This window comes from Ostrea edulis, chromosome 9, assembly GCF_947568905.1.
Source record: "Ostrea edulis chromosome 9, xbOstEdul1.1, whole genome shotgun sequence".
NCBI lineage: Eukaryota > Metazoa > Mollusca > Bivalvia > Ostreida > Ostreidae > Ostrea > Ostrea edulis.
The window spans coordinates 29,510,666-29,528,449 of record NC_079172.1 but is presented as its reverse complement, the minus strand read 5'-3'; the positions used below and the strand labels follow the sequence as shown (position 1 = coordinate 29,528,449).

The 17,784-nt window shown below is 36.2% G+C and overlaps 1 protein-coding gene across 2 annotated transcripts; it reads right to left on the bottom strand.

Moving 5' to 3' along the window:
* Positions 1-4,903: 4,903 nt before the first annotated feature.
* LOC125658965 (uncharacterized) lies at positions 4,904-16,691 on the bottom strand. Of its 2 annotated transcripts, none has more exons than XM_056150129.1 (3): positions 16,540-16,691; positions 10,164-16,301; positions 4,904-8,150 (listed from the first exon to the last, which is right to left on the bottom strand). In XM_056150129.1, the coding sequence occupies exons 2-3, from the start codon at positions 10,274-10,276 to the stop codon at positions 6,113-6,115; spliced, it is 2,151 nt and encodes a 716-aa protein (XP_056006104.1). In that variant the 5' UTR covers positions 10,277-16,301; positions 16,540-16,691; the 3' UTR covers positions 4,904-6,112. The 2 variants fall into 2 exon arrangements, with proteins under 2 accessions (XP_056006104.1, XP_056006105.1); XM_056150130.1 differs by having other exon boundaries at positions 16,216-16,301; positions 16,540-16,684.
* Positions 16,692-17,784: the final 1,093 nt, after the last annotated feature.

Sequence of the window (17,784 nt, the reverse complement as noted above, 5' to 3'; positions counted from 1 at the left end):
ATATAGTGCAGATTCAGGTTTGTTAAAATCATGCCCCCCCCCCCCCCCCCCCCCCCCCCCCCCCCCCGGGTAGGATGGGGCCACAATAGGGGATCAAAGTTTTACATACAAATATATAGGGACAATCTTTAAAAATCTTCTTCTCAAGAACCATTGGGCCAAAGAAGTTCACATTTACATGAAAGCTTTCTGACATAGTGTAGATTCAAGTTTGCAAAAACCATGGCCTCCAGGGGAAGGTTTGGGGCCATAATAAGGACTACGGTTTTACATGCAAATAGATATGGAAAATCTTCTGATATGGACCAAGGTGACTCAGGTGAGCGATGTGGCCCATGGGCCTCTTGTTTTTCTCGTGATAGAAAATATGTTTAGTCCCCAAAATTGAAATGTGTGATAATTTAAATAAAACTAGATAATTACGTCATCCCTCATAGAGTTCTCTCCCTTTTATTGTCCCCCACCGCAACGCGGAAGGGGACATAGAAATACCATGTGTCCGTCCGTCTGTCCCACTTCACTTTGTGGACGCAACTCCTCAGAAACCGCTCAACGGATTTTGTTCATATTTTGTAGGATTGTTAGTCACCATGTGTAGTTGATCATATTTCGCTGCCATTTTGATTCGACAATTTTACAGGAGTTATGGGACTTTGTTGAACTTGTACGTTTTACGCTATAGGAACTCTTTGTGGACGCAACTCCTCAGAAACTGCTCAATAGATTTTGTTCATAATTTGTAGGATTGTTAGTCACCATGTGTAGTTGATCATATTTTGTCGCAATTTGATTCGACAATTTTTACAGGAGTTATGGGACTTTGTTCAATTTGTACATATGTAGTACAGTATAGGAACACTTTGTGGACGCAACTCCTCCGAAACCGCTCAACGGATTTTGTTCAAATTTTGTAAGATTGTTAGTCACCATATGTAGTTGATCATATTGCGCCATCATTTTGATTCGACAAATTTTACAGGAGTTATGGGACTTTTGTGCTTTTTTTGTGGCGGTGGGGGACACGGCTACGTGTAGCAATCTTGTTTCTGTATAATGAACATATATTTCATCATTCATGTTATAAGACGTTAATTACTGCATTGTTGTTGATATATTTACATTGAGTCAACATAGCTATATAATTTTTGCAGTCACATGGCTCTTTTATCTAAGTATCTGGATATACTCCATAATATTTACTCATGTTTTGCTAGCGATAACCCTGGCTAGTACGTCCTTCTCTCAGTTTTGTATTTTTAGATAGGATTGATGAGATTGATCACTGTTTGCTATATTTGCTCGTTCATTGTAGGAAATTAAGTTATTTATATTCTTACTGTTTTTTTGTTGGATCACTGGGCGTTATCTGGACTTCATTTACTGATATTTTGCTAAGTTTAAACTATGACCCTATGTTGCTTCAATGTGTTATATTTGTAGATAAATTCATTGACCTTTCAGTTTGTCTCCCCTATTCCAGAGGGAGATGCATTGTATTTGTGCTTTCTGTCAGTCTGTCACAAAGTCTTGTGAATGCTTCTCCTCATGGCTTATTGGATGGACTTGAAACTTTGTACAATGCTTCATTGTCATTGATAGATGTGCATATTGATAGGATTTGAGGATCCAATTATTTTCCTAAAATTTATAGTGGATCTAAGAGGGATGGAAGATGTAAAATAGCTAATGAACACTTCTATATAACTTATCTGATAGACTTGGAAGCTTATACGGTACTTCAATGTTATTTGTAAATGTACATATTGTCAGCACAGAAGGATCCATTTGTTATCCTTAAAGTTATAGCAGATCTTAAAGGGGTGGAGAGAGTAAAACAGTCGATGAACACTTTTCCTGCTAATGGTTCATCAGATAGCTTTGACATTTTGTACAATACTTCATTATTAGTTAATGGTGTTCACATTGCTCTGACTCGGGGATCTTATATTTTCTACAATTTACAGTGGATCAAAGAGGAGTGTTTTATGTATTTCTAGCTCACCTGAGCTGAAAGCTCAAGTGAGCTATTCTGATCTGTCTGTCTGACCATTCATCTGTCTGTCTATAAACTTTCACATTTTCATCTTTTCCATCAAACTTGGTACAAATCATCAATTGGTGAAGGGGATGCAAGTTTGTTCAAATGAAGGGACATACTTCCTTCCAAGGGGAGATAATCATGAAAATGCAAAAATAGGGTGGGGTCATTTAAAAATCTTCTGAAGAACCACTGGGCCAGAAAAGTTCACATTTAGATGAAAGCTTCCTGACATGGTGCAGATTCAAGTTTGTTAAAACCATGGCCCCTAGGGGATAGGGTGAAGCCACAATAGCGGATCAAAGTTTTACATGCAAATATATAGTAAAAGTTTTTAAAATTCTTTTGAAGGACAATTGGGCCAGGAAAGTTCACATTATGAAAACTTCATGACAAAGATCATATTCAAGTTTGTTAAAATCAAGGCCCTCAGGAGTAGAATGGGACCACAATAGGGAATATGTTGAACATGTGAATATATTGGGGAAAATATCTAAAAATCTTCTTAGGAACCACTGGGCCATAAAAGTTAAAATTGACATGGCAGCTTTCTGGCATAGTGGAGATTCAAGTTTGTTAAAATGATGGCCCCCGGGGGTAAGGTGGGGCTACAATACAGAATCAAAGTTATACATGCGAATATAAAGGGAATTTTTTAAAATATAGGCCAAGGTGACTCAGTGAGCGATGTGGCCCATGAGCCTCTGTGTATATATATATTTCTAATGGCAAGACCATTCATTTCATATCATAACCTAGTGACCTGGAACTCAAGAGTTTGACCTACTTTTAAGAAAACAACTTATTAAATATATCTGGAACTATTTTAGGTAGAACTTTCACATTTTATGTATAGACTCTTTATGGCAATACCTCTTTATTATATCCCCCGCAAACGAAGTTTGGGCGGTTATGTTGGAATCAGCATGTCTGTCCAAATGTCCATCTGTCTATAGACATGATTTTGTCCATGCATGTTCTAAGAAACTAGTGCATGGATTTATCTGAAAATTTGTACACTCATTACTCACCATATGAAGATGTGCACCTGGTAGTTTCATATTGATTGGAAATTTTTTCTTTAATTTACAGGGTTTTTAGTTCACTTGAGTAAACTCAGGTGACCTATTGCAATTGGTTTTCGTCCATTGTGCGTTAACAATTGAACATTTTTAACTTCTTCTTGATAACTACCATTCCAATTCTTTTCAAATTTGGTATGAAGCATCATTGGGATAAGGGGGACATAAATTGTAAATTTCAGGACTCCAGCACCCCTGGGGCTATAGGTGTTGGGCAAAAACTGCCCAAAATTGACCAATTTTCAAAAATCTAAAAAGCAGGTAGTCTTTTACAAAAATTGTAAATTTGATATAGGGGTAGGGGTAGGGGTTTTGGTATGGGGGTGGGGCCAAAATCTGTGAACAATAGACATTTTTAACTTCTTCTTCATAACGATCATTCCAATTGTTTTCAAATCTGGTATGAAACATATTTGGAACAAGGGGAACATATATTGTAAATTTCAGGATTCCTGCACCCCTGGGGCCTTTGGGATGGGGCAAAAACTGCCCAAAATTGACCAATTTTCAAAAATCTTCTTCTCTAGAACTGCACATATGTAAGAAAAACTAAATGCATATTGATGTAGAGCAGGAAGGCCTCTACCAAAATTGTAAATTTCATGATCCCTGGGGTAGGGGTTCGGACTCCAGGGCGGGGCCATCTTGTTATATAGTGTTTATATGTAAAACACTTAGATAATATCTTCTTTTGTGCTATTGATACTAAATTGAAAGTAAATAGATATCTAGAAAGAGCAGGTAGTCCTTTACCAAAATTGTAAATTTGATGGTCCCAGGGGTAGGCATTTTGGTATCGGGGTAGGGCCAAAATGGTCAGTTATGAAATGTGTAAAAAATAGACATTTTTAACTTCTTGATAACTGTCATTCCAATTCTTTTCAAATCTGGTATGAAACATATTGGAACAAGGGGAACATAAATTGTAAACTTCAGGACTCCTGCACCCCTGGGGCCTTAAGAGAGGGGTAAAAACTGCCCAAAATTGACCAATTTTCAAAAATCTTCTTCTCAAGAACCACACAGTGTAAGAAAAACTAAATGCATAGTGATGTAGAGCAGGAAGACCTCTACAAAAATTGTAAATTTCATGATCCCCTGGGTAGGGGTTCTGGCCCCAGGGCAGGGCCAAACTTGTTATTTTGTGTTTATGTGTAAAACACTTGAATAATATCTTCTTTGGTGCTATTTATACTAAAGTGAAACTAAATGGATAGAGCAAGTAGTCTTTTACCAAAATTGTAAATTTGATGACCCCCAGAGTAAGGGTTCTGACCCCAGGGTAGGGCCAAACTTAGTATATATAGTATTTATGTGTAAGTTTGCTGATACTGTATAAAATCTAAATGCATACTTGCAGATGTTTTAATGTTAATAAACCTATTATTTAAAGCCTTTCATCAGTGTATGCACTTTTGAGGGCAGTGAAGTTTTAAGAACACAACTTGTTTTATACTGTTGCTGAACATTAGAATTTAGCTTAGATATTCAGAACAGGAAATTTTTTCTAGATTTCATAGCCCTTGGAAGTAGTGATACTTTTTCACTAGTATTCAGGTGACCGATAAGGCCTGTGGGCCTCTTGTCTATATATCTATTTTCTGTTGGCGTGCACACAGGCAATTGCATCGCTTGGGGTCGAACTTACTATTAAAGAGTACTCTTTATACAGTCAATTATTCGACCCCAAGCGATGCACTTGCCTGTGGGATGGGGGTGGGTGTTCATACTCTAGCAGTTTTAAATCGTATAAACTTAAGAGAAATGATAATAAACAATTAAATTCTCTGAAAATCCTTTTTATTGGTATATTGTTTATATTGAGCAACACCGGAAATATCTTAATATTAGATTGATTCATTGATGTTTAAAACAACATTTTCAATAATTAAAAAAAAGTAATATACTAGATACCATCTGAAGAAGTCTGTTTTTATCCATTATATAGTATGCCTGGGGGGGGGGGGGGGGGGGGGGGGTTAGTCCCGAAAGGACGGTCCTAGTTTCGTTCAGTTTTACATTGTGACCTTGACTTTGAAGTTGGAACCTACTTTCAATAATAATCTGATCTATTCAATTTCATACTATAACCTTTGACCTTGTGACTTTGAAATTTGACCTGCTTTTAAGACAACGTAAGTTATTAAATATCTTCAGAACTATTCAAGGTAGGTCTTACATATTTTTGGGCCACAATATGGGTTCAAAGTTTTTCATGGGAATCAAGATTGATAAAAAATCTTTTAAATATCACAAAAGCTTAGCAATGGCAGGGCCAAGGTGACTCAGGTGAGCGATGTGGCCTCTTGTTTCATATACTAGGGCATGTTCACTTTCATAATGGTACTTCAGCATAAAAGTCATTATTTTTATATCATATGCAAAAATGACGTTGATCACATCGATGTAAATAAGTCTTTTCTGCATCTTTTTCCTTGGTGCAAAAAGTGCAGTTCGTAATGTGCATGCTTTCTCCTCCATACCATGCATCTGGGGAGACGACTGATTTGAATAAAACAAATTATATTTCATAAAGACATGTCACTTATCATCAACTGTATTTACATTATACATAAAAAATTTAATTCCAAAAGATATATACAAATGTATTGGAATTTTTCACATGGAAAAAAATTGTTAACATTTAAAATTGTCATTTCTTGAATTCAATGCGAAGAAAATACAAAGTAGACTATTTGTAGATGTGCAGAAATATTAAAATGATAACAGCTTCACAACTGAACAACCCATTTGACAACATTTAAGAAATTTACAGGATGAGGGAACAAAAGTTTTAACATGACATGAGATGATAGATGAAATGATATCCCAATCTGCTGATGGTCTGATTTCAATGTAGATTGTGTCATATGTGTAGACAAGGTTGTTTATAGAACTACGATCTGGCCGCAATGAAACGCAAACTGTGAAATACGCATTGTCTGATTTCTGTGTAGGTTACATCCTTTTATGATTGCCTATTTCTGTGTAACTAACGTTCAACAAACACTATTCTCTTTTCTGTAGCTGTCTTTATGTTGTGGAATTGTTCTTGTCTGAGTGATTCTTGATAAGAGTGTAACGCCCCGTGTAAGTCCCCCACAACATGCTGACAGATCCCCAGTATCTGCCAGGACAGACCCCTTAAGTGTGACTGTACATATCTGCAAACATCATTGAGCAGCAGGGTCTGTAGGTCTGTCAGTGACTGTAGATACTGGGATCTGTTACCTAGTCTGTAGTGAGATAACACCAATAGCATGTCTGTCAACACAAAGGGGGAAATGATTAAAATACCGTCATCGTTTTGTTTACTCACTTCCTGTTCTAAGATTAATTCATCAATATAATGGATTTCAGACATCAACGTCACATTTTCTACCCAGGCTGTGTTCATTTTCCTAGACAGAGACAGACTACCTACAGCCTCACTGTATCTCTGTCTGTCTACATAATCACCGTGATACATGATATAGGGCTGTGATAGTCTTTGTTTAGTGAGATAAGTCACACAGAGTACTTCGTTATATCTACCTGTTCTATAGTAATACAAGGCGAGATACAGTAAATGGGACACAGGGCCTACTCTTGATGCCAGTTTCAACATGTTACAGACAATTCTGTCTAGCCTGTACACATTTTTACATGTGTTGTTTGAAGTGCTGTTTACCATCATGAAGGCCGTGCAAATGAGTATCTCAGCTGTACAATACTGTAATGTTAATGTTTGGTATGGTGAGAGTGATAAGCGTGATAGTTTATCTATTGTTGACAATAAAATGAAATGGCATCGTAACAAATCTGTAGTTAGAAACCTGTATGACATTATTTCCCTCCTCACAGTGCTATCTAAATCTAAAACAGCTTTAATGTGTCCTTCAGCAGAGGGAATCACGAAGGTCAGACTACTGAGGGCTGGTTCTAAGATGGATCTGAGGGTTGGATTTTGTAGGAGACAGGACACGCCCATATCGTAGTAATGATCAAGCCGTTCCAATAAGGCCGTGCGAGCAGCACCTACAACTTTGTTAATAAACATGTTGTTCTGTGGAATGAAAAAATTCGGGAACGCACCAAGATTAACGCAGTGAATGAGGTATCTGAAACACTTCCAGAAACAGTTCAGTAAATTGTTTGGGCGCCACTCAACAGATCCCTCCTGTATCATCCAGAATACGGTGGTTTTCAGGAAATAAGAACACAGTAATGGTTCCTCCACGCCATGGTTGAGTATCTCCTTTAGAAATATTTTCAGAAGTCCGTAAACCAGAAATTGTGTATGATTCATGCTAGATACGAGTTTCTGTTCTGCCTGAGAAAACGACAATCTCCACTCTAATATGATACCACTAGAATCAATTTTACTTCCCACTGGCACACAATGATATCCATTTTTTAAGATTTCTTCAAGCACAGGTTCAGGAGGCCAAGTATACCGGAAACATCTTTCAATCCAAGGTAGCGTCAATTCAGGCCAATGTGTACCAGCAATACAAAGAACATGGTCATATTCAGTAGATCCGATATAAGAGTTAGCAGAAGGACCGTGACTAGTGACTCTCTGGTAACTTTTGCTTTCTTTATATACTTTAACTGCTCTTTGTTGATGTAGAAAACTTGACATGTAAACTTTATCATTGACTCGAACAGCTGATGATGCAATGCATTCTTTTCGTGGCCATGTCAGAATCTGTAGTTTGACAAACCCAGGCGGTGTATCACTGTCCTCCATCAGAATAATGTCGTGTTTTGTTCTATCGTAAAGTCTGGCCTGTGAGATATCGCTTATCAGTTTATGGTGACAATGCCAGTACATGATGTCCATGTCCGATGATTTAAACCTGAATCCCTCCCCATAACTACCACTTAACATCGATCTATCTCCTCTATATATCTCTACAGGTTTCTTTATCATTTCCTTCATATCCTCCACGTCCCTTCTGACGGTCACTTCTGTCGGTGTCCCTATCTCATGACACAGACCCACGTACAAGACTTCTGATACACGGGGAATGTCATCCATCCTGTAACTTAAGAAAGTAAAAAAAAATTCTTATTGTGGATTCAATAATGCAGTCGCATATTAGATTGCTGTTTTCTTTAAGTCAGTGCAGGTGTATTGTATTCAAGATTGTTACATAATCCAATATTTTAGATAGTTATGTTTTCTAAATCAACCATTTTTTCTACCTCATCGATGTCTGTAACTGGCGTTGAAAATGCCAGACTATAATCACGCACGCACGCACCCACCCACACACCATTTCATCTCTGATCTCCGTTTTTAACAATGTCTTCAAAGTTCATTTTATACCTTAGAGGAATTCCAAGATTTAAGTCATTGAATTGTATTATGATCTATGTGAAATATGTATTTGATTGAGGGGGTCTATTAATATTAGTTAGAGTAGTGTATTAGAGAAATTCAAATATCAACCCTTTGTATAGTTTTACATATAATTACAAGAACATAGCGTTCTCACACAAGCTGCTGGTATTAATTGCGGGATTAGAATGGAGGTAGCTCACTACATCAAAACTTATTCAATTTATGACACTACGTCACAAGGTGGCGATTCAAATGTTTTGTGAATTTACTTGTACCACAGGACGCTTACTCCTCCTAGACACCTGATCCCACCTCTGATGTGCCCAGGGGTCCGTGTTTGCCCAACTATTTATTTTGTATTGCTTGTAAGAGTTATGAGATTGATCACTGTTCGTTATCTTCACCTTGCACCAATAGATCTGCGTAGCTCAGGGAATAAGGTATCTGGTTACAGACCCTTAGATTCCAAGTTCAAATCCACCAGTGTCTTCTGTGTTATTTATTGAAATTCTTTTGAGAATCGGATATTTTCTCCAAAATTGCACTCCCCCCTATTTTTACTTGTATATGTTATGTATCGCGGAAGAGACATTATTTGTCGAAATGCGCATCTGGTGCATCAAAATTGGTACCATATAAGTCTGACATTATGACTGCTGGTGGACTGTTAGTCCCCGAGGGTCTCTATAGTCCAGTAGATAAGTACTTCATTACTAGCTTGAAAATACGGATGTATATTTAATTGCTGGGATAAAATTAGAAATTCATTTCAAAATTAAGGATTATATCTCCCTCATGCATAGCTCTGATTCTTGGACGAATTTGGCTCCAGTTTTTTTTTTGTTTTTTTTTTGGCACTCTAGTTTTCCTTTTAGCTCTTAAAAGTTTATTTTTATTTCGAATTTCCAAACTTTCGGCTTGAGCATCACTGAAGAGACATTATTTGTCGAAATGCGCATCTGGTGCATCAAAAATTGGTACCGTATAAGTTTTACATATCATATCTTTCATGATTAAATCATTTCGTGCTGATTTGATAGCTCTTTTAAGGTGCAGATTGTTAGACCGTCTCTGGCACACTGATTTTGACTACGGATTACTCCGTTTACCTGATCAAGACATAGGGCCCACGGTGGGTGTGACTAGTCGACAGGGGGATGCTTAATCCTCCTAGGCATCTGATCCTACCTCTGGTATGTCCAGGGGTTCGTGTTTGCCCAACTCTCTATTTTGTATTCCTTATGGGAGTTCTAAGATCGATCACTGTTTGTTATTTTCACCTTTCATAATGTAAATGAAATGTGCAAAATATAAACTAGACACACATTTCTTAAAGACCCCAAAAAACACACCGTACGGTTGCTCCACGGATCACTGAATGTGGGCGGAGCTTATCCATGGTCAATGTTATTTACCTGGAATTTACCTGGCCAAGAGATCAGTTGTTGTGTATATTTTTATGATATACACAGGAAACTCAGGTTATTACAAATTATGCTTAGTGTCTTGATTTGTGCAAAAAAAAAAAAAAAAAAATAATTAAAATTGCTACCTACATGCATACCGCATTTCTATTTCCCGTAAACTTTCAAACTTGGTCATATTTATGTATTGCAAATGACAGGTTTAGCCCATTTCTAAACCTTTGCTTTTTAAAACTTCTAATTAAATTGTTATATATCGGATATAAATAATTTCCTAAATATAATATTACCCGGCGTTTCCGGGCACATCCTGGTGTCCTGGGAGTTCGCGGTGTCGTGGGTGTAGTAGGTAAAATATCCATGTTTCGAGAAAATGAATAAATCCAAGTAGATCTGTGTACATGTACAACCAAATGAAGAATGATCAAGATACCCCTCAATATGGGCCGTCTATAGGGTTTCTCTAGCTGTAGTGTTTGCGTAATGGTGGTATCCCAAACAGAAGCTGACACAAGTCTACCCCCCCCCCCCCCTCTCTCTCTTTATGGTTTCTGTGGACGTAGTGTTTGTGTAACGATGGCATCTCAAACAGAAGCTGACACGAAGTCTACACCCCCTCCTCTCTCTCTCTTTAGGGTTTCTGTGGAGGTAGTGTTTGTGTAAGGATGGTATCCCAAACAGAAGCTGACACATAGCTAGTCTACCCCCCCCCCTTTCTCTCTCTCTCTCTCTTACTCTCAATCATTGACTAAATGAGTAATTATTGTCATACGTATGCAACACTATTGCCATGCCATATTATTTCATCTATATTTTTGCTACAGTTTTACACATTTCTCTCTCTCTCTCTCTCTCTCTCTCTCTCTCTCTCTCTCTCTCTCTCTCTTTCTCTCTCTCTCTCTCTCTCTCTCTCTCTCTTTATAAATATAAAACCGTGGTAAATTATAAATAGTTCAATAACTCTCTCTCTCTCTCTCTCTCTCTCTCTCTCTCTCTCTCTCTCTCTCTCTCTCTCTATATATATATATATATAAAACCGGGATAAATTATAAATAGAAATATCTCAATAACTCTCTCTCTATATATAAATATAAAGCCGCGATAAATTATAAATAGAAATATCTCAGTAACTCTCTCTCTCTTTAAATGTAAAGCCGTGATAAATTATAAATAGAAATATCTCAATAACTTATTTATACTTTTTTTACTATTGTTTGATTTCTGATTGTGTAATTTATAATCCATGTGGTATCTCAAACATAAGCATTTTTTTTTAAACTACTGTAACAGTTTTACGCATGGGCAATATAACTATTATACATGTTGATGCGCTGCGCCAATAAAGAATTGTTCATGTTTTTATAAATATAAAGCCATAATAAATCATTAATAGAAAATATTCCAATTACTTATGTTTTTTTTGTTGTTGTTGGTTTTTTTTTATTATTATTGTTTGATTTCTGATTGTTTAATCTATAATACATGTATAAAGATGGAGAGAGAAAATACGATGATAAATTGCATTGTATAGGGGACGTTAGAAATTAAAATATTCTAGGTGTGAGTCAATGCTATCAAAACTCGGGTATACTGGGACTTTCCTGGAGATCTGAAGACTGCTGGTCATCATTAGCCGTGATTGTTATCAAAACATCTTTCTCAGGTAGCTGTAGACCATGGTCTCTGCAAACGTCAATCAACCTAAGCTCTATTGTTAAAAGTTTGATTGACCAGCGGCTTATCATTGATCGCAACACAGGTAAAATTTGGGGGCGTTAACTTAAAGTTGGGTCTTTAACTTTTAATGGGATCTGTAAGGTGAATTCACTGTTTAGTCGTATTTGTTACCGCGCAAAATTAGCGTAATTATGATGCTTTACGAAATGTATATATTCCGTTCATGCTGGTATATACGTTTTCAATTGTTAATTTTGAAATATGAAATTTTCAAAATGTGCAAATAAAACAGACTGGGAAAATAATAGGGGAACACCCAGTAAAGTAAACGGGGCGAAATTTTGATGTCTCTTTTACATAGTCACGCATTCATGTTTAAACGTTTGATTTATCATTTTTTAACTAACAGAGACTTAGTGACCGCAGCACTCCAATCCTAAATAGGGAGGACTTTTGGCAGTTCATTCCTAAACTAAATACTTGTATATCATAACATTTAGATTAATAATGAGATGACTTTTAATTCCATTCAAGCATAAATTCTGTGTTAGCCTTTTAGCTATTTCATATATTATAAAATAAATATGTTGATTCCTCTTTCTATTGGTCGTAAACTTCACCCTAGTTTACATTGATTCTGTTTCAATCTTTTTCTCTCGCTATATCTCTTCAGTTTCAACACTAATCCGCAGGGTACCGGTAAATGTACGAACTTTCACAAAGATTCATCCCAAATGCGACAAACCTTTTTTCCACACCGAACTCTTTCGCTTTAAAATTTGATGTGATACATAAATGTATAGTGTACCAGGTGTAGAACTAAATTCAAATTCATATATCTAGTTCGATTAAAAGCAAGTTCGATTTAAAAAGGCTATGTTTGGGGGAAATTATTTTTTTGTTCATCTTTTACAATGTTGTTTTCGGGGTTGGGGGTGGGGGGTTACCTTTTATTCATTGGGTAGGTTCATGAAATCTTTTCTTAAGGTAGCTGGTAGAATAAAGTAATAGAATTTGAAAGAGGTTGAATTATATTCAAATCTTTTCAATATGTTTATCTTTTTTCATTTGTGAAACAACAATGTCACAATCTGGCGGAGGGGTGACAAAGTCGGGAAAAAGGATGGTACCAACAGGCGTCTGGCTCTAGAGTGAGCCTTCCCGCGGAAGTCTGGCTCTAGAGTGAGCCTTTCGCCCGGTAGTCTCGCTCTAGAGTGAGCCCCCCCCCCCCCCCCCCCAGCAGAATTCCTCTAGAATAAACCTTACCCCCAGGGGGAAGACTCACTCTAGAGCCATAACACCCTCTTGAAGTCTCGCAAACTATGAAATAAATTTTAGTTGATCGGACAGGGAATTACCTAAGTACCTCTCTACCTACCTACATATCTACCTACCTACCTACCTACCTGAAGTTGTACAAGTTTAAAAGCATAACCGATATTTGTACGCAGATGAGAAGAAATATAAATTCGAAATTCCCTCATTTCATTTTTCAAACTTCTAAAACTAACCAAGGCATAGGTCAAAGTTCAAGGTCTATGAGTCAAACAAAATGACTTATCAATTCCAATGTGTTTTATTCACCGTTTTCTTCTCTTGAGTTTAGAGAACGACTTATAAGGAGGTATGCTACACCAGAGAAATTTGATATGGATGAAAAGTGGAGGATATGAACAATATTTTGAAATTGTAAACTTTCAAATTTACTTTATTTAGTTAAAAAATGCAGTTTTAGTAGAAAGCAATCTGAGAAAAATTTAAAACCCATGCTGGACTCGAACACACGATCTACAGTTCAGCAGTCGACGTGCTTTTTTTCTCTCTTTTATTGCACTTGACGTGCTAACCTACTGAACTACTCAACTAGGTGAGAATTCTTTAAATGATTAGACAAATATTGCTGATATTTATATTTTCATCCATGTTTTAAAAGGAAGTCAGTCATTATGACGATATAGAGTACCTCCTTAAGCAAAATCATTTAATGCCCTGCTGAAAAAGGTCTTGGTATCTAAACAATCTCCATAAAGTAATAGCAGTTTACCAGGAATAAATGAAGGGGAAGTCCTGCTATGGGGGGAAGTCTGACTCTACAACTAGTGATAGAGTAGGTCTTCTCACGGGGAAGTCTGGCTCTAGAGTGAGACTTCCCGGGGGGTTCTCCTGCTCTAGAGTGAGCCTTCCCCCAGGGGGAAGGCTCACTCTAGAGCCAGGCTTCCGGGTGAATGCTCATTATGGGGGAAGGCTCACTCTACAACACCAGCACAAAGCGGTGCAGTTCATGCCCTCATGTATGTTCAAAAACTAAAATTATTTTTCAAGATCGACTTTATCGAGACTGAAATCGATATTTCTGCCCAGCTAAAAAAAAAAAAAAAAAGATTTCATCACATGTAAGCAACAGAAAACGTCGGTCTACAAACATGAAATGTATACTGTTATTCTTGCGGCAACTGTTGTATTGGTGATTACAATAAATTAACGAGGACCAACTTGGAAAATTTTCGACGAAAAACCAAACGGATATAGCTGAAGACCAAGAAATATAGATACTACAGAACTTATATTAATCGGTACGTGTTTTGCCGTAAAAACTGGTGATAAAAAGTATCCGTACTATAAGTATCAAAAGCGCCTTACAAATCACCGTACTGCGGAAACCTGGAACAGTAGATATTGGGGAGTGTCGAATACACAAGGAAATAAAGTAGTGGCTGGATGCTATTTTGGTGTACAGAATTAACATATCTTAGTACAGAAACTTATCAACAGGATACCAGCTAGTGTTTACGCTGCTGTAGATCTATATTTGTTTGGAACTAACTATTTATAATGGCGTTGATCATGTGGGAGAATTGCTAAACGATTGCTTTTTAAAGAATTTTAGATGAAACAATGTAGAGGAATTTTGCCATTGTTCCTATACATAAGTAACTGTTGACAACTTTATGTGAAAAGGGTATAATGGATAAATGTATATCAAAAACTCAATGTTTAATCATTATATAAAACTTCGACGTATTTGATATCAAATTGATAGCTTTAAAGGAGCATGGAGACGATCTGAGCTAAAAAAAAAAAAAAAAAAAAAAAAAAAATACAATTTCAAATTTTATACCATTTTTATTGTTTACAATGTTTAACTAAAGTATTTCTAATGGTCAACCAAAATTTGGATATCAGTTGTTGAGTTACAAGTGAGATACAGCACTCTTTGTTTTGTAAACAAGGCTCGTTTCACGTTTTTGTTTACATATAGATTGCTTAATAATAGCATGTTTAAAACAAAATGAGATGTAACAAACACTAGACACTATTTAATTGTGTTCAGAATTAACTTGTAAATTGAAAACAAAAATCTGCTTTAAACGAAATTTATAGTAGTATATTCAACCTATGAAAACAAAAACATGCCACGAGCCTTGTTTACATGCATGTATCAAAGAATTGTAAGCTCCGTATCTCCCAAGTACCTCGACAACTTAAATTCACATATTTTTCTTTACTATTAGAAATACCTTAGTTAAGCATTCTAAACATTAAAAATACACAAAATTAAATTTGAAAATTTTCAGCTCAAATCGTGTCCTTTAAATAAGGAACAATTCTAAAATCTTTGCCAAAAAAAAAATTATTTCATTGAAATCAAATGTTTACTCAAAATTTGACGTCGAATTGATAACACTAGATTAAGAAATAATGTTATCTTTGACATTATAATGTCGATCTCAATACTGTACTCGACCTTTATATTACGTTCAAAATTGCTAGACAAATTCATCTGACTGATAGTGCTCAAAGAAATAGAATAATGATAATTTATGTATCTATTCAATTTATGGATTATTTTATGCGTTGTTCCTTCTTGTTCAAGGTGACATGTTCTTGTCGACTGACTAGTACGATATATATGTATAAATGCCCTACCCACCCCTCTCGACATTGTGTTTCAGTCTTGTGCATGATATATATTTAATTTTATCTGTTGTCATACACAGACATTGAAATGTATATTTTATTTAACCCCGATGTCTTCGAGTATTTATTTGATTGTTCTTTAACGTCCGTCGATAATTTCTCGCTCATATGTAAAGTACCACAAATTTAGACCTGTGCTTAGCGCTCAGGGCCGTAACAGCGAGGGCACTTTAACGTGCTAATACCTGTCGCGACATGGGACCCCCGTTTATAACATGTTTAATTAAGGTCATATCCGAAAGACCCGTGGAATTTCACTTCTGAATGTGAACAATTTGCAAAGGAGCATTTGACACCTATGTTTACGTCTTAGTTTTGACGTGGCCATGGCAAAAAGCGGGGCTCGAACTCAATACCTCCCGGTTACTAATTGAATGGTTTAGTTACCACTGAGCTACTACGACGAAATTGTGCTCGTACATGCATTTTAAAGACACTTAAGTTACACGTGTAATTGTCGTGAAACAGTCGCGACCATTTGATTTTCATTTTAAATTAATTTGATAAAGCAGAGTCTAAATCAATTATTATGCAAGTCGAATTCCGTGACGATACCATTTTAAATCTTTTTCTCCTATTATCGAAGTCATTTAAAAGATAACTACTCTGCTAAAAGATTTAAATAATATATTCATATTCAAAAATATTAATGAAAATTTTTTTTTATCCTAGCGAGTTTTTTTTTACCTGCCTTAGTAAGTCATTCAGTCAATAAGTAACCCATGTAAGTAGAAAACTCTTGGGCTAGTTTGTAGATATCTGTATATCCAAACCTACAACATACATATATATCTATACATAACATTTACTCTAGCTTTAATTCACTAAGTACAATATCATAACCTTACAAAATAATATCAGAAGGATATTATACATACCAGGCAATCTATCGGTAATGTCATATAAATCTGATGAACACTGTATTACTATATAGTATATACTTACCACCAGTCTATCGGTAAGGTCATATAAATCTGAGGAACATTGTATTACTATTTAGTATATACTTACCAGTCTACCGCTTCAGTCATCTAAATCTGATGAATTTATACAGTGAATTACTATATACTACCAACATCTTGACGGTCGTGCAGAGAATTACTGAATATGAGAGGACAGCGTGCGTGTGCCGACTTTCATACGTCTCTCTCAATCACGTGACATATACTGACGCAAAAAGAAACAAAGATGGCCAATGCCGAACAAAATACTACTTGGTCACATGATTAAAAACGGAAGTTTTGATTTTCTTTAATGATTTGTGGTTGCATATTTATTAATGAACAAAATGGAGTAATTTACCACATTGATCGTGAACAATCATTTTAAATTGAATCATTTCATTTATGTTTCATCCTTTTTAATTAAAATAAGTCATTATTAGCATTGAAATTATTTCGTGTTTACACCACCTCCAGGAGGAACCAAATACTTCTGACAAAATCAAAGCGTGCTAGTCGTGCCTACCGTTTTGTGCTAACTGTAGAGACCGCTCACAAATCGGGCATGCAGCTTTTCGTGCTTGCAAACCGTTCATTTTTGCGTACAGGCCGTTTATCGTTCCGTGCAAGAATCGTTTCATACCGTTCCGTGCAAGTAATGTTGCAGCACGCCTAGGCCGTTGGGGTATGTGATTAGGAACGTATTAAAGGTAAATAATAAGGTTTTATAAGTGAAATGCCTGTACAAGTTTTCATTTTTAATTAGCCAGACAGTTTTTGATGTTAACAACATGGATCTGGATTTAATTTTTTATAAAACTCTGTATTTGATTTATAGCCAAACTGATATCTACTGCAAATGTCAGTTTCAAAAACTGATAGGACTGCTCGAAAGGGAAAATGCAGAAAAAACATAGATGAAGGATTCTGGTATGCAAGAATGGACACTTGTCCATTTCTTCAGATTCAGAAATAGTTGCTTCTACTAATACGATCGTGTATGTCTAGTCAGTAAAGGATTTCTTATTTTGGGGTTGTAGATTGAAGTTTAAGAAATTCCTGAAAAAGAAGATGAAGAAAAATGTGGATAAACTCAAAACAGCTGCAGATCAAGGTAGTATTACGAATGTTGCATCAATCGAAATGTCGGCCATTCCAAGTACAGCACAGGATCACGTGGAGCCAAAAGGCTTCTACATTTTTATTTTGTCGAGAAGAAAAATCACTACTCGTAAAACTATTAGGTTATTTTGAAATTAAAACAACAATGCCTAAAGATCCTATTCGATAATCAACATCGGATCACCTTAATAAT

Bases quoted from the DNA above. Each gene is read 5' to 3' on its own strand.
- LOC125658965 (XM_056150129.1), bottom strand. From the start codon at position 10,276: ATGTACACAGATCTACTTGGATTTATTCATTTTCTCGAAACATGGATA. The intron at 8,151-10,163 runs GTAATATTATAT...TACTTTCTTAAG, and splicing joins GATGTGCCCGGAAACGCCGG to TTACAGGATGGATGACATTC.